This window comes from Orcinus orca, chromosome X (genome assembly GCF_937001465.1).
Source record: "Orcinus orca chromosome X, mOrcOrc1.1, whole genome shotgun sequence".
Classification (NCBI taxonomy): domain Eukaryota; kingdom Metazoa; phylum Chordata; class Mammalia; order Artiodactyla; family Delphinidae; genus Orcinus; species Orcinus orca.
The window spans coordinates 129,860,622-129,886,979 of record NC_064580.1 but is presented as its reverse complement, the minus strand read 5'-3'; the positions used below and the strand labels follow the sequence as shown (position 1 = coordinate 129,886,979).

General features: G+C 37.2%; 1 protein-coding gene across 4 annotated transcripts in view; it reads left to right on the top strand.

Moving 5' to 3' along the window:
• The window catches only part of GABRA3 (gamma-aminobutyric acid type A receptor subunit alpha3), a 428,677-nt gene that overhangs the window by 290,197 nt on the left and 112,122 nt on the right, over positions 1 to 26,358 (top strand). For all 4 annotated transcript variants that reach the window (XM_049705028.1, XM_049705027.1, XM_049705029.1 and 1 more), the window contains one exon: positions 10,601 to 10,722. In XM_049705028.1, coding sequence (XP_049560985.1) covers positions 10,601 to 10,722 — 122 coding nt within the window. The remainder of the gene's footprint in view (positions 1 to 10,600; positions 10,723 to 26,358) is intronic.

Genomic DNA, 26,358 nt, shown 5'->3' with positions numbered 1-26,358 from the left:
ATGGAATGAGTTCGTAAGTATTCTTTCCTCTGCAACTTTTTGAAGTAGTTTCAGAAGCATAGGTGTTAATTCTTCTCTAAATGTTTGATAGAATTTGCCTGTGAAGCCATCTGGTCCTGGACTTTTGTTTGTTGGGAGTTTTTAAATCACGATTCAATTTCAGTACTTGTAATTGTTCTGTTCACATTTTCTATTTCTTCCTGGTTCAGTCTTGGGAGATTGTACCTTTCTAAGAATTTGTTCATTTCTTCTGTGTTGTCCATTTTATTGGCATATAGGTGCTTGTAGTAGTCTTTTACGGTCCTTTGTATTTCTGTGGTGTTGGTTGTAACTTCTTTTTCATTTATAATTTTATTGATTTGGGCCCTCTCCCTTTTTTTCTTGATAAGTCTGGCTAAAGGTTTATCAATTTTGTTTTTCCTTTCAAAGAACCAGCTTTTAGTTTCATTGACCTTTTCTATTGTTTTTTAGTCTATTTCATTTATTTCTGCTCTGATCTTTATGGTTTGTTTACTTATACTAACTTTGAGTTTTGTTTATTCTTTTTTCTCTAGTTGCTTCAGGTGTAACGTTAGGTTGTTCATTTGAAATTTTTCTTGTTTCCAGAGGTAAGCTTGTATCTCTATTAACTTCCCTCTTAGAACTGTTTTGTTGCACCCCATAAGTTTTGGATCATCATGTTTTCATTTTCATTTGTCTCTAGGTATTTTTTTATTTCCTCTTTGATTTCTTCAATGATCCATTGGTTGTTTCATAACATATTGTTTAACCTCCACCTGTTTGTATTTTTTGAAGTTTTTTCTTGTAGTTGATTTCTAGCTTCATAATGTTGTGGTTAGAAAAGATGCTTGATATGATTTCAGTTTTCTTAAATTTACTGAGGCTGCTTTTCGGGCCAGCATGTGATCTATCCTGGAGAATGTTCCATGTGCACTTGAAAAGAATGTGTATTCTGCTGCTTTTGGATGAAACACTCTAGATATCAATTAAGTCCATATGGTTTAATGCATCATTTAAGGCCTGTTTTCCTTACTGATTTCCTGTCTGGATCATCTGTCCATTGATGTAAGTGGAGTGTTAAAATCTCCCAGTATTATTGTGTTACTGTCGATTTCTCCCTTTATGTCTGTTAACATTTGCCTTCTATATTGAGGTGCTCCGACATTGGGTGCATATATATTTACAATTGTTACATCTTCTTCTTGGATTGATCCCTTGATTATGTAGTGTCCTTTGTCTCTTGTCTTTCTTTGTCTCTTTAAAGACTTTAGTCTTTAAAGTCTATTTTGTCTGATATAAGTATTACTCCTCCAGCTTTCTTTTGACTTCCATTTGCATGGAATACTTTTCCATCCCCTCACTTTCAGTCTGTATGTGTCTCTAGGTCTGAAGTGGGTCTCTTGTACACAGCGTTTATACAGGTCTTGTTTTTGTATCCATTCAGCCAGTCTGTGTCTTTTTGTTGGAGCATTTAATCCTTTTAAATTTAGGTAATTATTGATATGTATATTCTTACTGCTATTTTGTTAATTGTTTTGGATTTGTTTTTGTAGGTCTTTTTTCTTCCTTTCCTCTTTTGTTCTCTTGTGATTTGTTGACTATTTTAGTGTTGTGTTTGGATTACTGTTTCTTATTTGTGTATATATCTATTATATATTTTTGGTTTGTGTTTACCATGAGGTTTTGATATAACAGTCTACATATATGCATGCTTGTTTTAAATTGCTGATCTCTTAATTTCAAATGTATTGGAAATATCCAGCATTTGTACTCTCCTCCTCTCACAATTACTGGTTTAGATATCATATTTGTGTGTGGATGATTTCCTACCTTTATTGTATGTTTGCCTTTATTAGTGTGCTTTCCCATTTCATAATTTTCTTGTTTCTAGTTGTGGCCTTTTCTTTTCTGCCTACAGAAGTTCCTTTAGCATTTGTTGTAAAGCTAGTTTGGTGGTGCTGAATTCTTTTAGCTTTTGCTTGTCTGTAAAGCTTTTGATGTCTCCATCGAATCTGAATGAGAGCCTTGCTGGGTAGAGTATTTTTGGTTGTAGGTTTTTCCCTTTCATCACTTAAAATATATCATGCCACTCCTTTCTGGCCTGCAGAGTTTCTGCTGAAAAATCAGCTGATAACCTTATGGGGTTTCCCTTGTATGTTATTTGTTGCTTTTAAAATTTTCTCTTTATCTTAATTTTTGTCAGTTTGATTACTATGTGTCTCAGCCAGTTCCTCCTTTGCTTGATCCTGTATGGTACTCTCTGTGATTCCTGGACTTGGGTGACTGCTTCCTTTCCCATGTTAGGGATGTTTTCAGCTATTCCCTTTTCAAATATCTTCTCAGGTCCTTTCTCTCTCTTTACTCTTTCTGGGATCCCTATAATGTGAATATTGCTGCATTTGACATTGTCCCAGAAATCTCTTAAACTGTCCTCATTTTTTTCATTCTTTTTTCTTTATTCTGTTCCATGGCAGTTATTTCCACCACTCTGTCTTCCAGCTCATGTATCTCTTCTGCCTCATTTATTCTACTATTGATTCCTTCTAGCGTATTTTTCATTTCAGTTATTGTATTCTTCAACTGTTCAGTTCTTTATTTTTTCTAATTCTTTGTTAAAAACTTCTTGTAACTTCTTGCTCTGTGCATCCACTATTTTCACAGGATCTTGGATCATCTTTATGATCATTACTTTGAATTCTTTATCTGGTAAATTGGCTACCTCCATGTCACTTAGTCGTTCTTTTGGGGTTTTATCTTATTCCTTCATCTGCAACATATTCCTCTGCTGTCTCACTTTTTCTAAACCTTCTATTTGGGTTTTTATGTATGTGGAAGGTTAGCTATGTTTCTCCAGCTTGGAGAAGTGGCCATCTGTATGGGATGTGCTATATGCCCCAGTAGTACTCTCTCATCACCCACGGGCCAGGGACCAGCTGGCCCCAAGGTAGATTCTGAGCTGTGTTTGTGAACTCAGTTCCACAGGCTGTGGGACTATATATTTCTTGCTTCTGGTGTCTGCCCCCTGGTGGGTGAGGTGGGTCTAGAGGTTCCTGCAGGCTTCCTGGTGGGAGGGACTGGTGCCTGCCCACTGGTGTGTGGAGGTGTGTCTTGGCCCTCTGGTGGGCAGTGCCATGTCAAGGGGAGTATCTAGAGATGGCTGTGAGCTCAGGAAGTCTTTAGGCAGCCTGTCTGTTGATGGATGGGACTGTGTTCCTGCCCCATTGGCTGTTTGACCCGAAGTGTCCCAGCACTGGAGTCTAGAGGCTGTTGAATTGGGCCAGGTCTTGGTGCTAATGTCCAAGCAAGATGTCAGCCTTCAGATGGGTACTCCCAGGTGTGTTCACCTCCAGCTTTTATGTCCCAAGAAAACCACAGTTGCCCTCTGCCTCCTCAGGAGACCCTCGAAGACCAGCAAGTAGGTCTGCCGCAGGCTCCTATGAAGTCACTGCTTTTGCCCTGCGTCCCGATGCATGCAAGACCTTGTGTGTGTCCTCCAAGAGTAAAGTCTCTGTTTCCCCTCTGTTTTTTTAATTTTGTTTTATATTGGTGTATAGCTGGTTAACAATGTTGTGTTAGTTTTGGGTGTACAGCAAAGTGATTCAGTTATACATATACCTGTATCTATTCTTTTTAAAGTTCTTTTCCCATTTAGGTTATTACAAAATATTGAGCTATACAGCACTTTTTTCATTCTAATTTCTAATTTCTTTTGTTTAATTCTCCTCTGACTGGATAATATCAAACTATCTGTCTTCAAGCTCACAGATTCTTTCTTCTGCCTGATTGAGCATACTGTTGAAGCTGTCTATTGCATTTTTCATTTTATCCATTGTATTCATCTTCAGAACTTCTGTTTGGTTCATTTTTTAAAAATTTCTGTTTCTTTGTTGAGTTTCTCATTTTGTTCATGTATTATTTTCCTGAGTACATTGATTTGTCTATCTGTGTTCACTTGAATCTCATTGAGCATCCTTACAATTATTATTATTAATTATACACACAAAAATTCAGGCTGGTTGTTACCTATAGGGGAACAGGAGGGGCTGGGTTGGATTAGAAAAGTACGCACAGGGGCTTTTGGGGTTCTGGTTATTTGGTTACATAGAGGTTCACTTTATAATAATTGAACACTATGCAGATATGCATTTTTATACTTTACTCAATGTACAGTTCACAACTGTCTAAAATATAAAACTTTTATGAGTTTTAAAATTGTACAATGATGTCAAATTATACATATCCTTTTGAAGCCCAATGTTATTCAGATTTTTGATTTTGGGCTTTATCTGGCTTAATACATGTCAATCTAATTTACTCATTTTCATTGCTGTCTAGGATCATATGCAAAAGCCAGAGTTTACACTTTCATTCTCTAACTGAGCAAGCGTTATTTCATATTTATGTTTTGCAATTAAAACAGTACAGTATGGGCTTCCCTGGTGGCACAGCGGTTGAGAGTCCGCCTGCTGATGCAGGGGACACGGGTTCGTGCCCCGGTCCAGGAAGATCCCACATGCCGTGGAGCGGCTGGGCCCATGAACCATGGCCGTTGAGCCTGCACGTCCAGAGCCTGTGCTCCGCAACGGGAGAGGCCACAACAGTGAGAGGCCCACATACTGCAAAAAACAAAACAAAACCAAAAGAACAGTACAGTAGAGAAAACTTGCTACTTTCCTCCTTATGCTCAGGCAAGGAGGTTTCTAGTAGAGTCAAATGGACTTGAAATTGCTGAGTCACAAGGACTGTACATCTTCAACTCCGTTAGATCCTGTCAAATTGCTCCTGGAAGTAATTGCATCATCTGACCCTCAGAATAATTCCTGGTTCCTACATGTTCCCCAGTATTTGCTATTACCAAACTTTTCAGCCTTTGCACATATGCTGGCTATGAGATGAATCCCCTTGGTGTTTTAACTTGCATCTTCCCAGTTACTAGTAACGTTGAGCATCTTTTCTTGTGTGTCTTGACATTTCTGGATCCTCTTTCATGAACCATGTGTTCTTATCCCTTGCCCATTTTCAATTGAGCTGTTTCTCTTTTTCTAATTGGCATGTAGGAGTTCTTTATATTTTGAACTCTTTTTCAGATAACTCACAGATCTCCATTTCTTTGGGGTCAGTTATTGGAGTATTATTTTGTTCCTTTAGTGGTATCACATTTCCTTACATTTTCATTTTTATGATTGGTTTGTATTGATGTCTGTGCATTTAAGGGTGCACTCACCTCTTCCATTCTTTTTGGACTGGCTACAGTAGTGAAAGACTTTCACTTGGAGGTAGCTTTAAAAGGCACCAGCTGGGTGGGATGCAGCATCCTTGGTTCCTGGTGAGGCACAGTGGTGTAGTCTCCATGCTGCTCCATTGGCAGACATTGCCATTGGCCAGACTGTGGGTGTCTTCTGTGGCCAAGGCTGCAGAGGACCTGCAGGTGGCAATGGCAGATAGGGCTATTGGAATCTTCAGAGGCTAAGGCTACTGGGGTCTTTCTGTTCTCACCCCTTATTTTTTTGCCCATGGGAGGGTGTTCTACCTGAGGAGATCCTTCTCAATGCCTGGTCTGGCATGCTGACACATAGAACCCTCAGAGCTAATGCCCGAGGATCCAGTGCACATGGAACTAACACAGCACCTGGGTCCTGAAGCACAGGTGCACTTGCTGCAGCTATATCACTGGTTTCTAGGATGTGGGCATGTGTAGATATCCCATGGAACCAGTACCTGGGTCTCAGGGGCTCACCGCTGTGACTCTGGCTGGTAGGGAGAGGGCAGAATGCAGCAGTTCCACAAGCCATGGGATGACAAGGTACAATGGTGGCTTGAGCCCAGGGGCCAGGGTACAGTAGTAGCATAGCCTGGGGATGGTGGGTCAAAGTTTCAACTCTGGCCCCAGGGGGAAGTTGCAGGAAAGCAGTAACACAACTCTGGTAGTAGTCTGTTAAAGCTATGTGTTGGGATCCAGGGACCTGGGCACAGGGCAGTGGCAGCACAGTGCTGGCAATGATGGTCAGAGCTGTGACCTGGAACCCAGGGGATGGGGCTCAGGGAAGTGGCTACCTAGTCCCAGCTATCATGTGTCAGAGCCCTAACCTGAAACCTGAGGGGAGAGCTCAGGTCAGTGGTAACACACCTGGGAATGATGTTTCAAAGCGTTGATCTGGGATGGGGGTTGGTGGAGAGCTCAGGGTAGAGGTAGCCTGGTTTCAGCAGTGATGGGCCAGAGACACAACCTGGAATCCAGAGTTCAGGGTTCAGGGCAGTGGAGTCCACCTCAGCAATGACAGTTCAGAGTCTTGACCTCGGATTGGGATGTGTGGCCCAGGGCAGCAGCCACATCCCATGCAATGAAGACCCAGAGCCACAACCTGGAATGCAGTGGGTGGGTCCCAGATGGCAGCATCAGGACCCTGATAATGGAGGTCTAAGAGTGACTTGGGACCCAAGAGGTGGGGCTTAGGGCAATTTTAGCACCACTGGCAATGATGATTCAGAGCCTTGTCCTGGAACCTGGTGGGTGGGACTCAGGGCAGCAGCAGCAAAGCCTGGATAATGGCAGCCATAGTGTGACTTATAACCAAGGAGGCTAGACCAGGGCAGAAGAGGCTTTCCTGGTGAAGGTGGGACAAAGCCTTGACTGTGGCCAGGGGAGAGTGAAGAGCAGAGGCAGCTCCAATCTCGTATATGGCAAGATGCTGTGGCATCTGATTTCTAAGAGTGGGGCACAGCAGCAGCTGGGGACCCTGAGGGCAAGTCTCACCTCAGTGACAGCTCCAGGGAGTAGAGATGTAGAGGGGGCCACTCCATTTCATCAACTGACATCAGAATCAGGAAAGACTGTGGGAGACCTCTGTAGCAAAAGCTGCAAATGTCCACAGTGGTGAGGCTTTTTGCTGGGGTTCTCCTGCCCTCCTTCTCCCTGTGTGGTGAACTTCCTCAGAGGTGATTCTTCCAGGTGCAGAGCAGGTCCTGACTGGGAGATGAGGTGACATAGGTAGCATGCTTCCTGTACTTTTCTATGTGGCCATCCTTGATTTTTGAGCTCCTCAGGTTTTTGCTACTGCTTCTTTGTTTTCTAGAGCTTTCCCTTAGCTGTTTTCTTCAGTTTGTAGTTATTTATTGTTCTTATGGATCTGTGTGTGTGTGTGTGTGTGTGAGGGGGAGATGAGCTTTGAGACCTCTCCATCTTGTTGACACTACCTTCTGCATAGTAATTTTGGATTTTCTTTATTTTTAAAATCTGTTCTCCCCCAGGAGATAATACAGTATTAGGGAAAATGCCATCCTTTTAATGAAGTAAATTTATCCTCTCTTTAGGTTGTTTTATGAACTGTATCAGCAACTCCACATCTCTGCCTCTTCTGCTTCCCCCTGACATAAACACATCAGGGTCCTTTCTCAATGTAGTTGAACTAATACTTATTACTTACCCTGAACTTAATCACTTGGTGAGCTTAACTTTTCCCATAGCATAGAAGTGCATATCTTTCAAAGGTGTCTCATTACATCTTCAGGAGTTTGGGGGAAAAGGAATGATCAACCTCAATGTATGTTGAGCTCTACCATTTACAAAGCAATTTTATGGTTTATTATCTTATTTACTTATTTCTTCCGAAAGCATTATAAGTTGGGGAATTATCTCTGTGTCACATGTAAGGAAATAGTTCACATGATCAGTTAGTGGCAGATTCAGGACTAAAACTCTGTTCATTTGACCCTAGTTCTTTGGATTTACCACTATTCCATTTTTAAGACTAAAAAAATGACTAAACTTGCCTAACCTATAGATACTGTATTAGTAACATCATTTTCATTTTAAATGATGCATTATTAATATCATATTTAGTCCAGCCAGTAATGACAGATATAAGGCAAAACAAGCATGGTTATTGCATCAGTCTCATCAACTTAATAAGCATGTGGCTTTAAACAATCCCTTTCTTTTGTTGGTGTCTTAGGTTGTCAATCTGTAAAATGAAGGGAAATAATTATATGGTCTCTAAGGTCCTCCATAATCCTGACATACTATGATTCTTTGTTGTTCCCCCAGACTATTTTGGATGGGTACAAACTACAGAATCTTCAGCTTGTTGCACTTCAGTTATTTAAGAAGAGAGAGTTCTAACTTGTGTTCTAGATTAAACAAGATTCCAGCTCCCCCTGCAATAATTGACCACATAAGAAGAAAAATTTATCAGGAATCAAGTGCAAAATCATAGAGAAATCTATTGAAAATTGTTTTGGAATGATATTTTGCATTAATTTTTGACTTAAAATTTATTAGTGAAGAATGCTGCTATCAGCACAGAGTCAGAAAGGGATGGAAATGCATCATCAAGGAAATTATTATTTCAGTAAGAGAGGCAGCACAGTATATTGGCTTTATATTCAGGAATTCTGGATCCAAATTTTAACTTTTCCATTAACAGTCAGTGTGGTTAAAACTTATGTTCAGGGACTTTACAATTTCCATCTATAAATCCACCTGGAGTAGATATCTCTGAAGCCCTTTATAGCTTGCTATGACTCTGTGAGGATTCTACTTTTTATCCCCTTCCAGTAATAAAAAAATTGGCTTTTCATTCAATTCATAGACCTATTTCCCAGAAATCAAACTAGGCTAACCAGGGTCAAGATTCCCCGCAGTGAGAGTTAAGGGAAAATGAGAAAGAGGTTTTCACAAAATCAATTGAGCTCCTGTAGCCTCTCTCCCCACAGCCCATGTAAGATGGATTCAGAACATTGGTGATTAAGTTAAATGTGAGCCAAGACCTGACAGGGTGTCTGTTTTTATCTCTTCAGCATATTGATGTCAGTTAGCTCTGCACTACAGTTTCCTTCTTTCTTCCCCCTTCCAAATGGGGTATCTGTATCACTTGTGGTACTCTTCACTAAACCAGCCAATCACCTCTAGTCTTCACTGGTTTCCAGTGCTTTTTGACCAAAGCTTTCCTTATGGCTTTGGCTGATGGGGGTGCCAATATTTTGTTGTGACTATTTACATTTGAATTATGCATTCAAGTACATAAGCTACTATTTTACAAAAGAGAAAACAAACTTTGAATACTTCTAGATATTAAGTATTAAGTCTGGAAATTTTAATGCATTATTTAATATTTATACAACATATCAGTGAAGTTATTTTAATTTTAAAGATGAGAAGGCTATTACTAGAGGTGTTATGTGACTTGCTTAAGGTCACTCAACTAGTAAATTCAAATTCATGTCTCCAGACTTTTTAGGCCTAGGTACCTTTTTCATTCCACGTGTATCTATTTTATCATTTGAGTGTCTCAGAACACCTGTAAGCAGAGGAGTGATTACCTTTACCTTTTTTCTGCTCTGTTTTTTTTCTATAGACACACAGTTGATGCTCATTAAAGATGCATTGAACGATTATGTGAATTGAATTCGGTTTATGAACTAAGGAATTTGGGTTCAAAATGACTTTTCAAAGTTTATCAGCCAGGGAGTGGCAGTTTAGAGTAAGAACTATTCAATTCAGATGTGCCTACTATTTTGGTGGGAAGACATATTGACTGCCTCTCAAGATTCCTTCTAACTGTTAACCTGTCTCTTATTGCCCCGATTAACTGGATGCTATGAATAGTTATTATATATCTATTAATGGCGACCTTCTGGGTCCAAAGTAAGAATGGGTAAAACTGAGACCTATAGGACTATAATTTGCTTAATTGTCTACTCCAAATCACGAATACAGCTGGTACTAGGATGTAGGATTCCTGACTTCTAGATTATTACTTGATTCTACACCATGCTTCTTGACCCTTGGCAACAGCCATTTCCTTCACTATATCTCTCTTTCCCCAAAACTACCCAGGGCCTTTCTTTATTTCTAGTCCCGTCAAACCACACCAAGCCCCTCCTCATAAAGTGAAAGCATTAGTCACAGCCTCGGCCTGATTAGGTGATTAGTAAAGTGCCTACTGCTTGGAAAGGCTTGCAGAAGGCATCCACACTGGATAAGCAGAAGGTAGCTGAGGGTCTCTAGAAAATCAGAAAATTTGGATTATAGTTCTATCTCTGACCCTCACTAGCAATACGACTGTGGGCAAATTTGGTGTTCTCTCTGAGCTTATTTCCCCATGTATGAAATGAAAGAGATTAGGAATCTCTTAAGAGTTCTGGTAGCTTTAACATTTAATGGACTGCTATTGCTTTGTTGCCTTATCTCCATAGGGTGAGAGATAGGTAGATTACATGTAATTCAAAGGTCTTTCTGGGTCTGTTGTCCTGTGAACCTGTGTTTCTCTAGGCTAGAAAAGGGGTAAGTTAACAAAATTTTCCTTTTTTTTTTTGGAGGCCCTTTTGTTCATGAAACAAAATGTGATAAATCAACTTTATGCCATGTATTATTCCCACAGATATCCTGTCCAAGATTTCTACTGGTGTTTCTCCACTGCTGGGTTGGGGCTGGACTGTATGTTTGGCTCATGCCAAAGTGCTTGCTGGTTTGGTTGTGGTACAAAGCTATTTAATTGGCCCAGTCTACTGATTGACATTTTCTTGAATTAAAGTGTTAGACATTTAATTGTTTGCTATTAAGAACTATTATTTTGTGTCTCTTTTTCTTCCACTGCCTCAGACTCTCTCCGAAGCATGCTCCAGATATTCCTGATGACAGCACCGACAACATCACTATATTCACCAGAATCTTGGATCGTCTTCTGGATGGCTATGACAACCGGCTGCGACCTGGGCTTGGAGGTCAGTTATTGTTTCAAGATCTTCTTGGCTATTGTCATCTAAAAAGATTCTTAAGGTACCTTCAATAGTGTCTTGATCAATGAGGTTAGTGTAAAGCTGAGTTTCTTCCCTCTGAGCACTGGAAATTAGTTCTAATCCTTCATTTCAATGGTCAATCTCTCTGGTCTGGTTTTGGAAGGTTCCAAATTTCACTTAGGTAAATGCATATAGGGTATTAAACCACAACATTTGGTCACACCCGTTTCTGGTAATAAAATACCAATCCCTGCCTGGATGGCAGGTGTGTCCCAGGAACAGCTGGGAAACATGTCTTTGTTCTAAAAACCCTGAGCACATATCAGCCTGATATTCCAGAGAGGAGAAATCTGATGGCTAGATGGGATCTCAGTTTAGTATGATCAGCAATATGATCGCAATGAAGTAAATGCATTATAATACCTCATGGACCATATTGAAAGGGCAAGTATACCAATGTATTTATGTTTTTTTCCTGAACCATTTGAGAATTAGATGCAGATATCATAACCCTTTATCCCTAAATACTTCAGTGTGTATTTTCTTAGAACAAAGAAGTTATTTTATAAAATTACAATGAAATTATAAATTCAGAAAATGTGACCTAATACTATTTACTAATCTGTAGTCCATATTCAACTTTTGCCAATTATCTACATTTATTATATGATATTCTATTGTAATAAAACCCTTTCCTTCTCTTTAGTTAATTAGGTAACTATCAGCATGAACAGATGGATTCTTATTTTATTGAATGAAATGTAATCCATTAATATTATTATATATTATTATCTATTTTGATTACAATGTTTGTTCATAATTCCCTGTGTTTGCTTGGTGGGAGCTTATTCAAGCTGACTTTTGATATATTCTCATTTTTGAGCACTTTTTGGCATAACAGTATATTCCAGACTTAACTTGTACTCTCCCTCATTCAGCCTTATAATCAATCATTTTTTCCAAGAAGAAACAGCATCTTTTTTTGTGGGAAATTATATTTAAAATCCAACTTCTGTGTGCTAGATATTTTCATTGCTACTGGGTGTCATTTGCATCTAGGACCTTTCAGTGGACAGAATTGAGAAAATAGAAAATTACATATATACATATACACACACCTGTATATATTCGTATATATATATACATATAGATATATAAACAAATATGTGTATAAATGTAGACATATATGTGTATGTGCATGTGTAATGAGTCTATACTGATACCACTAATTCCAATTGAACAAATTATTCTTCACTGATTTACTAATTTGTTTTATTCTACAATATACATAAAATAGTGAATAGTGTTGGAATTACTATACCTATACCACTATAATAAACTCACTTATTAATTAAAGTTAAAGATATGTTTGCATGGTCTTTTTTTGGGGTTGTTTGTTTTTAGATGAAGGCTATATGGCTCTTGCTTTAGTATAAATAATAGATTGGAACAGGGCAGTATTGGAGGAAGAGAAGACCAGTCAGAAATTGATTTCAGTTGTCCAGAATGAAGGTGATGATTGTGGGAATGTAGAGAATTTGGTGACTGATTAAATTATGGGATTAGGGGAAAGGGAGGAGAAAATGATAACCTCTAAGTTCCTGGTTTAGATGACTGAGTGGTGCCATTTTCTAAAATAAGGAATATTGGAGGAGGAACAGTAGTATTTTGTTTTATTATGTTTCTTTTGGAGTTTGGTTGGAACAAAGAAGGTAGGGGAAGGAGGTGGAAATTAGTTGTAGACATTAAGAGTTTGAGTACCCATGAAAAATATGCATGGAGCCTTTTGCTCTGGCTAACATGGAGTAACAGGAACCAGATTTATCTTCTTAAAAGACAACTAAGAAATGAACAAACATAGTATATAGTAGTTATCAGAAATTGAACAAAGGCAGCACAGGACAGTGATTCTTGAAAGAAGTGAAACAAACAAGCTGAGCCATAGGATTATATCACCTTACTGCCTCAATAAATTTCAGGCTGCAGTGTAGGGAGGGAGAATCCACATAGTGCCTGGTGGACTCCCTTAGTTGATGAGAAAGAGTTTTGAATTTGGGGTGGCCAAAATGGCAAATTTGTAGGGCAGAGAAGAAGCAAGAGGTGCATGGAGAAGTGAGAGTTGTGCAGAGGGAAAGATCCAGAAATCTGCTGAGAATTTCCCTCAAGTTTTCAGGTAAGTACTGCTCAGCTTATGCATATAAGGAAACAGCCCAAGGTTGAGGAACGGACCACTGGACAACAGCAGATGGAATAATAGGGTTGGGAATAACTTGTGTTCCTACCAACCAGAGTGGAAAAACTTGCAACATATGGGGTTAGGGTAGGGTACTCAGAAGAATATGGCTTCAGTGGCATGGCAAAACCATCCCCAAACAAAGGCTGTTCTGGTCCCAACTAACAAAGCTTAAAAGCAAGCTTGAAAAGTAAATATCAAAATGTTTTCAGAACATTATCTCAGAACAAAGTTTAAGAATATTTACACAAGGTGAATGTACAATGGCTGGTATGTAGTCAAAAATTACCAGACATGTAAAGAAGCAAGAAAATACAACCCCAAAAGGCAGAATAACCAATCAATAAAAACAGATGCATAAATGACACAAATGAATTAGTAGATAAGTATATTAAAATAGATATGTCTAAATTCCATATGTTCAAAAGTAGAGGAAAATATGAGCATGTTGAGTAGAGACATGTAAGTTAAAAAAACAAAAACAAATTGAACTTCTAGGTATAAAAAGCACAATATCTGAGGTGAAATACATACCAGATGAGACTAACAACAGATTAGACACTGAGGAAGAAAAGATTGATGAGCTTGAAGACACAGCAATGGTAGCTAGCAAAAATGAAACACAGAGGGAAGAAAAGACTGAAAAAGTGAACAGGACATCAGTGCACTGTGGGATAGCTTCAAGTGGCCTAATATAAGTGTAACTGGATTATCTGAAGGGAGAGGCAGAAAATGTCTTTGAAGAAAATCTAGTCAAAAAATATTCTAAATTTGATGAAAATTATAATCTGCCCAAACCAAGTTCAACAAACAAGAAACATGAAGAAAATTACACCAAGGGAAATTATCAAATTGCTTAGAACTAGTGATAAAGAGAAAATCTTAAAAGCAAACATAGTGAAACAGAACATTTATATACACAGGGAAAATTTTAGAAAGACAGCAGGCTTCTTGTCAGAAACAGGGAAGCAAGAAGGTAGTTAGCAACAGCTTTAAAATACTAAAAATGTCAATCTAGAATTCTGTACCAGAGATAATATATTTTAAAAATATAGGTAAAATAAATACATTTTCTGACATATAGAGGCTAAAAATTTCATCACCAGCAGGTCTGTACTGCAAGAAATGTTAAGGGAAATGTGTCAGGCAGAAGGAAAATGATGCTAGATAGAAATATGGATCTATAGGACTTCCCTGTTAGTCCAGTGGTTAAAACTCCATGCTCCCAATGCAGGGTGCCCAGGTTCAATACTGGGTCAGGGAACTAGATCCCTCATGCCACAGCTAAGAGCACATATGCCAGAACTAAGACTCAGTGCAGCCGAATAGAATAGAATAGAACAAAATTAAAAATAAATAAATAAAATTAAAATGGATGTATAAAAAGGAAGGAAGAGCAACAAAAATGGAAAATATGTGGGTAAATATGTCTCTTTTTTTTCTAAATATCTTTAATAAATAACTACCTAAAGCAAAAATAATAACATTGTATTGTGTGGTTTATAATGTATATGTGAGGAAAATGTATGACAACAATAGCACAAAGGCCAGAAGATGAAATGGAAATACACTGCACATGATGTGATATGATATTATTACTTGTAGGTAGATTGTAATAAATTAAGAATGTGCACTGTAGAACTTAAAAATTATAGCTAATAAAGCAAGAAAGTTTATAAAATCAATAGGAAGGCAGAAAAAGAGAAAAATGTAACAAAGAATAGATGAAACACATGGAAAACCAATAGCAACCATATTAATCATCACATTAAATATAAATAACCTAAACATCTATTTTAAAAGGCAGAGATGGTCAAAATAGATAAAAAGAAAGGCCCACAATTGGTCCCTGAGAGAAACCCACTTTAAAGATAGACAGAGAAAGACAAATATATGATATCGCTTATATGCAGAATCTAAAAAAAATGATACAAATGAACTTATTTACAAAACAGAAACAGACTCACAGACTTACAGAACAAACTTAAGGTTTTGTACCAGGGGGAAAGGGTGGGGGAGAGGGATAGATTGGGAGTTTGGGATTGACATGTACACACTACTATATGTAAAATAGATAACCAATGAGGACCTACTGTATAGCACAGGGAACTCTGCTCAATATTCTGCAATAAATGAAATGGGAAAAGAATTTGAAAAAGAATAGATACATGTATATGTATAACTGAATCACCTTGCTGTACACCTGAAACTAACACAACATTGTTAATAAACTATGCTCCAATATAAAGAGAAAGAAAAGAGTACATAACAATCCTAAGTATTTATGCACCTAATCATAGACATGAAGCAAAAACAGGAAACTGAAAGGAAAAAGAGATGATCTATAATTATAGTTAGAGATTTTAACACTCCTCTCTCAATAAACAATATAACGAGTAGACAGAAAATAAGTAAATGTAGCAGAAAGAGGAACCATTGTCAACCAACTTGACTTAATTGTCATTTGTAGAACACTCCAACAAACAGCAGCAGAATACACCTCCTTTTCAACTGAACCTACAACATTTACCAAGATAGACCATATTCTTTGTTGTAAAAAATTGAAAGAATTCACAGTATACAAAGTATGTTCTCTGGCCAAAAGGAATAAAATTAGAAATTAAAAACAGATATATCTGGAAAATCTCCAAGTACTTGCGAACTAAATAATATACTTCTAAATAAAATATAAGTCAAAGAAGAACTCAAAAGAAAAATTTAAAACCTTTTCAATTAAACAAAATTAAAAACATGGTATAAAGTAGTGCTAAATTAAAGAAACTTATAATACTAGATAACTGTTTTAGAAAAGACTAACCTTAAATCAAGTCCCCATGCCTGGGGTTGACAGCAGCTCCAGGTCTCAGCTTGCCTTTTCCAGCATGGACCACTGCCCCATGAACCAGATCAAGGACACTTCAGGGCACAGTAACCTCAGCAGTGCCATGCCCAAGTTAGAGTCTAGATTCCATGAATGGGGGCTGGGAGGATGAAGGGATTTCCTACCTCTCAGCCAAACTTGCCCAGAATTTAGCCATAACAATAGGTAGCTTGCTCTAGGATGAGAAATGCTGGTGTCTTGCCCCTCCCAGGAAGATAGCCCTCTAAGTGGGAGCTGGGAGAAGAGAGAGCCCTGTGTTCTTTCTGGGCTACACCAGTCTGGAGTACAGTTTCCTTCAGACTGATCTGGGAAGGGGGAGGGTGGGAACAATTCTTGTTTTAAATAGTCTGGACTCTTGATTTCCTTACTGAGTTTTAGTAGATTTTCTTTAATAAATAGTTTTCTTTTGTTGTATGCCCTTAGGACCATTTCCAGAAACTTTAAATTGTAGTTTTTAAAATACATTTTGCAAGTTTCACTGAGGAGCAAGTCTGCAGAGCTCGTCATGCTTTCATGCCAGAAATGGAATTTCTAGTAACATTTTTTAAAGATTTCATCAGATTATATACCTAGATGATTATGTCATATGAGAAGAAAGTTTTAATTCTTCCTGTGCTATATGGATGCACTGGTTTTCTTCTCTTGTTTTAGTGCACTGACTAGACCTCGCATATAATGTTGAACAGAAAAGATGAAAACAGACACCATTGTCTGTTTTTGATCTTACAGAGAAAGCTTCCAGTCTTTCACCATAAAGTATGATGTTAGGTGTAAGTTTTTCTTAGATGCATTTTATCAAGTTCAGGAAGTTCTCTTCTACTCTGGTTTTGAAAATTTTTAATGAGAATGAATATTGCAATTTTTCAAATGGTCTTACTGTGTCTATTGAGTTGATTCTATGACTTTTAAAAAATTTTGTTAATATGGTGAATTACATTGATTTTCAAATGTTTAAACCAACCTTCATTCTCATGATAAATGCCACTTGTATATTAATTACTTTATATTATAGATAGGTTTGAGATCTGGTAGTATAAGTCCTCCAGCTTTGTTCTTCTTAAAGATTGTCTTGGCTATTCTTGGCCCTTTGCATTTCTAGATAACTTTTAGAATCAGCTTATCATTTTCTAATAAAATCTGGAATTGACTTTGCCTTGAGTCTATAGGTTAACTTGAGGAATTTAAAAAATTATAATACTAAACCTTCTAAATGATGAACATGATATATTTCTCCATTCATTTTGTTCTCCTTTAGTTTCTCTCAATAATGTTTTGGCATTTTCATTTTAGAGGTCTTGCATATTTTTGATTAATCAATGCCTTGAGACTTGATTTTTATTTATTTATTTATTCTTTTTTTTATTTTTTATTTTTCGCGGTACGCGGGCCTCTCACTGTTGTGGCCTCTCCCGTTGCGGAGCACAGGCTCCGGACGTGCAGGCTCAGTGGCCATGTCTCACGGGCCCAGCCGCTCCGCGGCATGTGGGATCTTCCTGGACCGGGGCACGAACCCGTGTCCCCTGCATCGGACTCTCAACCGCTGTGCCACCAGGGAAGCCCCTTGATTTTTATTTTTAAATTTTGTTACTGCTGTGTAGAAATATGATTGGTTTTATTATTTTTAAAAATTAATTTATTTTATTTATTTTTGGCTGCATTGGGTCTTTGTTGCTGTGCGTGGGCTTTCTCTAGTTGTGGTGAGTGGAGGCTACTCTTCGTTGTGGTGCTCAGGCTTCTCATTGTGGTGGCTTCTCTTGTTGCGGAGCATGGGCTCTAGGCCCCTGGGCTTCAGTAGTTGTGGCATGCAGGCTCAGTAGTTGTGGCTCTCGGGCTGTAGAGCGCAGGCTCAGTAGTTGTGGCACACAGGCTTTGTGGCTCCGTGGCACGTGGGATCTTCCCAGATGAGGGCTCGAACCTGTGTCCCCTGCATTGGCAGGGAGATTTGTAACCACTGCACCACCAGGGAAGCCCATGATTGGTTTTATATTTGCCTTTCTATCCAGAGACCTTGTTGTATTGACTTATTGATTTTAATAGTTTTCTATTGTTTCTTTTACATTCTCTTAATACATATTTATATCATTTAGCTTCACTTAGGTTTTTAATGCAGGACTACACAAATTCCTTGATATGTTAATGATAATTATGAATATATAGGATGAAGTTTTAGTATGTAGTCTTTGGTGACCATGGGACGTTTCTTCCCCCAAAACACCTATTAAGATCTCAGTTGGAATGTAAGTAACATATAGACCAGATTGGGAAATGCTGCTCTGGAGACCTCCCTGGTTTAATATCCAACCTAAAGTGTGCTTTCTAGAAGTGAGCATAATACTCTAGATATGTTCTAGTTACCTCATGGTAAAACAGGGATTAATGTAGCCTAAAACAGAATTAGCCTACTTGGTAATGACATTACCCCCTTGGATTACTCTGAGCTTTTTATCAAGTAAAATCCACCAGATCTTTTTCTCATGACTATTGACCAGCCAATTGCCTCAATCCGACGTACTATGGCATTTATTTTTAAACATTAATGCATGATTTTCCCTATTTATCCTTATTAAATTTCATTCTATATGTTTAATCATTTCAACCTACATAAAACTTTTGAAATCCTAAAAGTTCAGTGTATTACTATCACTTTTAGTTTTTTATTTTATTTTATTTTTTAACATCTTTATTGGAGTATAATTGCTTTACAATGGTGAGTTAGTTTCTGCTTTATAACAAAATGAATCAGTTATACATATACATATATCCCCATATCTCTTCCCTCTTGCGTCTCCCTCCCTCCCACCCTGCGTATCCCAACCCTCTGCATGGTCACAAAGAATCGAGCTGACCTCCCTGTGCTATGTGGCTGCTTCCCACTAGCTCTCAATTTTACATTTGGTAGTGTATATGCCACTCTCACACTTTGTCCCAGCTTACCCTTCACCCTACCCATACCCTCAAGTCCATTCTCTAGTAGGTCTGTGTCTATTCCCATCTAACCCCTAGGTTCTTTTTTTTTTTTTTTAGATTCCATATATTTGTGTTAGCATACGGTATTTGTTCTTCTCTTTCTGACTCACTTCACTCTGTATGACAGACTCTAGGTCCATCCACCTCACTACAAATAACTCAATTTCATTTCTTTTTATGGCTGAGTAATATTCCATTGTATATATGTGCCACATCTTCTTTATCCATTCATCTGTTGATGGACACTTAGGTTGCGTCCATGTCCTGGCTATTGTAAATAGAGCCGCAATGAACATTGTGGTACATGACTCTTTTTGAATTATGTTTTTCTCAGGGTATATGCCCAGTAGTGGGATTGCTGGGTTGTATGGTAGTTCTATTTTTAGTTTTTTAAGGAACCTCCATGCTGTTCTCCATAGTGGCTGTATCAATTTACATTCCCACCAACAGTGCAAGAGGGTTCCTTTTACTCCACACCCTCTCCAGCATTTATTGTTTGTAGATTTTTTGATGATGGCCATTCTGACTGGTGTGAGATGATATCTCATTGTAGTTTTGATTTGCATTTCTCTAATGATTAATGATGTTGAACATTCTTTCATGTGTTTGTTGGCAATCTGTATCTCTTCTTTGGAGAAATGTCTATTTAGGTCTTCTGCCCATTTTTGGATTGGGTTGTTTGTTTTTTTGATATTGAGCTGCATGAGCTGCTTGTAAATTTTGGAGGTAAGTCCTTTGTCAGTTGCTTCATTTTCAAATATTTTCTCCCATTCTGAGGGTTGTCTTTTGGTCTTGTTTATTGTTTCCTTTGCTGTGCAAAAGCTTTTAAGTTTCATTAGGTCCCATTTGTTTATTTTTGTTTTTATTTCCATTTCTCTAGGAGGTGGGTCAAAAAGGATCTTGCTGTGATTTATGTCATAGAGTGTTCTGCCTATGTTTTCCTCTAGGAGTTTGATAGTTTCTGGCCTTACATTTAGGTCTTTAATCCATTTTGAGTTTATTTTTGTGTATGGTGTTAGGGAGTGTTCCAATTTCATTCTTTTACATGTAGCTGTCTAGTTTTCCCAGCACCACTTACTGAAGAGGCTGTCTTTTCTCCACTGTATATTCTTGCCTCCTTTATCAAAGATAAGGTGACCATATGTGTGTGGGTTTATCTCTGGGATTTCTATCCTGTTCCATTGATCTATATTTCTGATTTTGTGCCAGTACCATACTGTCTTGATTATTGTAGCTTTGTAGTGTAGTCTGAAGTCAGGGAGCCTGATTCCTCCAGCTCCGTTTTACTTTCTGAAGATTGCTTTGGCTGTTTGGGGTCTTTTGTGTTTCCATACAAATTGTGAAATTTTTAGTTCTAGTTCTGTGAAAAATGCCAGTGGTAGTTTGAAAGTGAAATAAGAAAACACTCCCATTTACCATTGCAACAAAATGAATAAAATATCTAAGAATAAACCTACCTAAGGAGATAAAAGACCTGTATGCAGAAAATTATAAGACACTGATGAAAGAAATTAAAGATGATACAAACAGATGGAGAGATATACCATGTTCTTGGATTGGAAGACTCAACATTGTGAAAATGACTATACCACCCAAAGCAATCTACAGATTCAATGCAATCCCTGTCAAACTACCACTGGCATTTTTCACAGAACTAGTACTATCACTTTTAGCTTCATGCTCTCTCCATACTTGAATCAGCATGCCTCTTATGTTTTTAGATTTTATAGAGGTATAATTAACAAATAAAATTGTAGGATTTAAGTATACCACATGATGGTTTGATATGTGTATACAGTGAGAAAGGATACCCCTCAGCAAGTCAACATATCCATTACCTCATATATTTGTTTTTTTTGTGGGGGTGAGAATATTAAATTCTACTCTCTTAATAAATGTCTTTTTTATGTGAAGAAACTTTTAAAAAATTGAATTATTGCCAATTTACAATTTTATATTATTGTTTCAGGTTTACCAAATCATGATTCAATATTTTTGTTAATTACACTCCATTTATTATAAAATATTGGCTTTATTCCCTGTGCTATACAATATATCCTTACAGGTTTTTTAATTTTATACATAGTAGCTTCTACTTCTTAATCCCTTACACCATCTTGACATTTCCCCCTTCCCTTTCCCCACTGGTAACCACTAGTTCTCTATATCTTGGAGTCTGTTTCTGTTTTGTTATATACATTTGTTTATTGTATTTTTTAGATCCCACGTATAGTGATAACATAGACGACTTGTCTCTGCTTGACTTACTTCACTAAGCATAATGCCCTCCAGGTCCATCCATGTTGTTGCAGATGGAAAAATTTCATTCTGTTTTATGGCTGAGTAGTAATCCAGTGTATGCATGTGCATGTGTGTGTGTGTGTGTGTGTGTGTGTGTGTGTGTGTGCATGTGTGCATAGGTATATATATATGTATATATAGTGTATACATATATATGTACACATACCACATCTTCTTTATCCATTTATCTGTTGATGGACACTTAGGTTATTTCCATATATTGGCTATTGTAAATAATGCTACTGTGAACATTGGGGTACATATATCTTCTCAAATCAGTATTTTCGCTTTCTAAGTGTATATACCAAGGAGTGGAATTTCTGGATTATATGGTTGTTCTATTTTAGTTTGTTTTTTTTTTGAGGTACTTCCATACTGTTTTCTACAGTTGCTACACCAATTTATATTCCCACCAACGGTGTAGGAGAGTTCCCGTTTCTGCACATCCTTACAAACATTTGTTAATTGTGGTCTTTTTGATGAAAGCCATTCTGATAGGTGTGAAATAATATCTCATTGTGGTTTTGATTTGCATTTCTCTGATGTTTAGCAAAGTTGAGCATCTTTTCAAGTGCCTGTTGGCCACCTGTATGTCTTCTTTGGGAAAATGTCTGTTCAGGTCTTCTGCCCATTTTATAATTGAGGGGTTTTTTTGTTTGATACTGAGCTTTTAAGAACTGTTTGTATATTTGTGATATTAACCCCTTGTTGGTCATATAATTTGCAAATGTTTTCTGCCATTCAGTAACCTGTCTTTCATTTTGTTAATAGTTTCCCTTGCTGTGCTAAAGCTTTAAAGTTTAATCGTCCCATTTATTAATTTTTGCTTTTGTTTCCTTTGCCTGAGGAAGCAGATCAAAAAAATATTTCTATAATTTATGTCAAAGACTGTTCTGCCTATGTTCTCTCCTGGGAGTTTTATGGTTCAGGTCTTACATTTAGGTCTTTAACTCACTTTGGGTTTATTTTTGCATATTATTTGAGAAAAATATTCTAATGTCATTCTTTTACATGTTTCTGTCCAGTTTTCCCAGCACCACTTATTGAAGAGACTGTATTTTTCCCAATGTATATTTTTGCCTGTTTGGTCATAGGTTAATTGACCATAAGTGTGTGGGTTTATTTCTGGGCTCTCTGTTCTATTCCATTGATCTAGTTGTCTGTTTTTATGCCACTACAATACTGTTTTGATTACTGTAGCTTTGTAGCATAGTTTGAAGTCAGGGAACATGATACCTCCAGCTTTGTTCTTTGTTATCAAGATTGCTTTGACTATTCAGGGTCTTTTGGTATTCTATATAAATTTTAGGATTATTTGTCCTAGTTTGTGCATTCTGATAGGGATTGCATTAAATCTATAGATTGTTTGGGGTAGTATGGATATTTTAACAATATTAATTATTCTAATCCATGATCATGGGATATCTTTCCATTTCTTTGTGTCATCTTCAATTTCTTTCATCAGTGTTTTATAGTTTTCAAAGTATAGGTCTTTCACCTCCTTGGTTAAGTTTATTATTATTATTTTTTTGGTGTGATTTTTAAAGGGGATTGTTTTCTTGCTTTCTCTTTCTGATATTTCTTTATTAGAAAAGTAACAGATTTCTGTTTATTAATCTTGTATCCTGCAAATTTACTGAATTAATTTATTGATTCTCATGTTTTTTTTGTGGAGACATTAGCATTTTCTATGTATAGTATCATGTCATCTGCAAATAGTGACAGTTTCACATCTTTGCTTCCAATTTGGTTGTCTTTTATTTCTTTTCTTGTCTGCTTGCTATGGCTAGGACTTCCAATACTAAGTTAAATAGAAGTGGCGAGAGTGGGCATCCTTGTCATGTTCCTTAGTTTAAAGGAAAAGCTTTCAGTTGAGCATGACGTTAGCTGTGGGCTTCTCATAAGTGGCCTTTATTATATTGAGATATGTCCCCTCTATACCAACTTTAATGAGAGTTTTTAGCATGAATGTATGTTGAATTTTGTCAAATTCTATTTCTGCATCTATTGAGATGATAATGTGACTTTTATCATTTTGTTAATGTGATATATCATATTGACTGATTTATGGATATTGAATCATCCTTATATCCTTGAAATAAATCACATTTGATCATGGTGTCTGATCCTTTTCACGAATTGTTGAATTTGCTTTGCTAATATTTTGTTGAGGATGTTTGCATCTATATTCATCAGATTTATAGGCCTTTAATTTTCTTTTTTTGTAGTGTTTCATGATAATGGTGGCCTCATATAATGAGTTTTGGAGTGTTCCCTCCTCTTCAATTTTTGGGAATAATTTGAGAAGAATAGGTATTACCTTTTCTTTACATGTTTGAAAGAATTCCCCTGTGAAGCTGTCAGTTCTTAGAATTTTGTTTTATGGAAGTTTTGATTACTAATTCAATTTCAATACTAGTGATCAGTCTATTCAGATTGTCAATTTCTTCCTGATTCAGTCTTGTAAGATTGTATGTTCCTAGAAATTTGTCCTTTTCTTCTGGGTTGTCCAATTTGTTGGTACATAACTGCTCATAGTATTCTCTTATGATATTTTGTGTCTTTGAGACATAAGGTATAATTTCTCCTCTGTCATTTCTAGTTTTGTTTATTTGAGTCCTTTCTCTATTTTTCTTAATGAGCCTGGCTAAAATGCATATCAATTTTGTTTATTTTTTCAAAATAACAGCTCTTGGTTTCATTGATCTTTTCTTGTATTTTTTGGTCTCTCTTTTATTTATTTCCATTCTGATCTTTATTATTTCCTTCCTTCTGCTGACTTTGGGCTTTATTCTTCCTTTTCTAATTACTTTATATGGTAGGTTATGTTGTTTATTTGAAATTTTTCTTCTTTCTTGAGGTAGGCCTGTACTGCTATAAATTTCCCTCTTAGAACTGCTTTTGGTGCTTTCCATAGATTTTAGAAAGATGTGTTTTTATTTTTATTTTTCTCCAAGTATTTTCTCATTTCCTCTTTGATTTCTTTGTTGACCCATTAGTTCTTTAGTAACATGTTTAGTCTCTACTTGTTTATGTTTTTCCCATTTTTTTCCTGTAATTGATTTCTAGTTTCATACAGTTGTGGTCAGAAAAAAATGCTTGATATAATTTCTATCCTCTTAAGTTTGTTGAGACTTGTTTTGTGGCATGTGATCTATCCTAGTAATCTTCCAAGTGTACTTGAAAAGAAAGAATATTCTGCTATTTTTAGATGGAAGGTCCTGTATATATCTAAGTCCAACTGGACTAATATATCACTTAAGGCAACTGTTTCCTTATTGGTTTTCTGTCTGGATGATCAGTCCATTGATGTAAGTGGGGTGTTACCATTATTGTATAATTTTCAGTTTCTCCCTTTATGTCTGTTAGTATTTGCTTTATATATTTAGGTGCTCCTATATTAGGTGAATATATGTTAACAAATGTTACATTCTCTTTTTGTAGTGACACCTTTATCATTATATAATGCTGTCCTTTGTCCTTTGTTATAGACTTTGTTTTAAATCTACTTTGTCTGATATTAGTATTGCTACCCCAGATTTCTTTTCACCTCTGTTTGCATGGAATATCATTTTACATCCCCTCACTTTCAGTCTCCGTGTGTCTTTAGCTCTGAAGTGTGTCTCTTATAGGCAGCAAATAGATGGGTTTTGTTCTTATGTCCAATTGGCCCAGCCACCCTATGTCTTTGATTGGAGCATTTAGTTCATTGACATTTAAAATGAACATTGATAGGTATGTACTTACTGCCATTTTGTTACTTGTTTTCTGATTGTGTTTGTAGTTCTTTTCTGTTCTTATTTTAGTCTCTTTTCTTGTGGTTTGATGATTTTCTTTAGTGGTAGCTTGTGTTCCTTTCTTTCTAGTTTTTGTGAAGGTTTTAAATTTCTGTTTACCATACAGTTCATATGTGTTGACTTATATCTACATGTTTTAAACTGATAATCATTTAATTTCAAACACATTCTAAAAAATCTATATTTTTTACTCCCCTCCCCATGTTTTGTGTTTTTGACGTCATATTTTACATCTTCATGTTTATCCGTTAACAGTATTTTTGTAGTTATATTTAATTTTACAATATTTGGCTTTTAATCTTCATACTAGCTTATTTAAGTGGTTGATCCATAGCCTTTACTATTTATTTGCCTTTAGTATTCGGATATTCTTTCCTGTAAATTCTTACTTCTTGTAGCTTTACCTTTCCCACTTAGAGAAGACCTTTTAACATTTCTTTTAAGGTTGGTTTAGTAGTGATGAACTCTTTTAGTTTTTGCCTATCCAGGAAATTCTTTATCTTTCCTTCAATTCTGAATGATAACCTTGCTAGTTAGAGTATCCTAGTTTGTAGGGTTTTTTTTTTTTTTTTTTTTTTGTGGTATGCAGGCCTCTCACCACTGTGGCCTCTCCTGTTGCGGAGCACAGGCTCTGGATGCGCAGGCCCAGTGGCTATGGCTCACGGGCCCAGCTGCTCCGCGGCATGTGGGATCCCCCCAGACTGGGGCATGAACCCGTGTCCCCCACATCGGCAGGCAGACCCTCAACCACTGTGCCACCAGGGAAGCCCTGTAGGGTTTTTTTCTTTTAGAAGTTGAAATATATCATGCCACTCCCTTCTGGTCTGCAAAGTTTCTGCTGAAAAATCAGCTTATGGCCTTATGTGGGTTCCCTTGTATGTGACTCTTTGTTTTTCTCTTGCTGCCTTTAAAATTCTCTCCATATATTTAGCTTTTGCCCTTTTAATTATGATATGTCTTTTGTGTATCTCTTGGGTTCATCTTGTTTGGGACTCTGTGCGTCCTTTACCTGGATATCTGTTTCCTCTTCAGGTTAGAGAAATTTTCAGCCATGATTTCATCAAATACATTTTCTACCCCTTTATCTCTCTCTCCTTCTTCTGGGAACCCTATAATGTAAATGTTAGTATGCTTGATGTTGTCCCAGAGGTGCCTTAAGCTATCCTCATTTTCTTTTTTTTTCTTTTTTTTTTCTTTTTTTTTTTGCGGTACGCAGGCCTCTCACTGTTGTGGCCTCTCCCATTGCGGAGCACAGGCTCCAGACGTGCTGACTCAGCTCAGCGGCCATGGCTCACGGGCCCAGCCACTCCGCGGCATGTAGGATCTTCCCGGACCGGGGCATGAACCCGTGTCCCCTGCATTGGCAGGCGGACTCTCAACCACTGCGCCACCAGGGAAGACCCTATCCTCATTTTCTTAAATATGTTTTTCTTTTTGCTGTT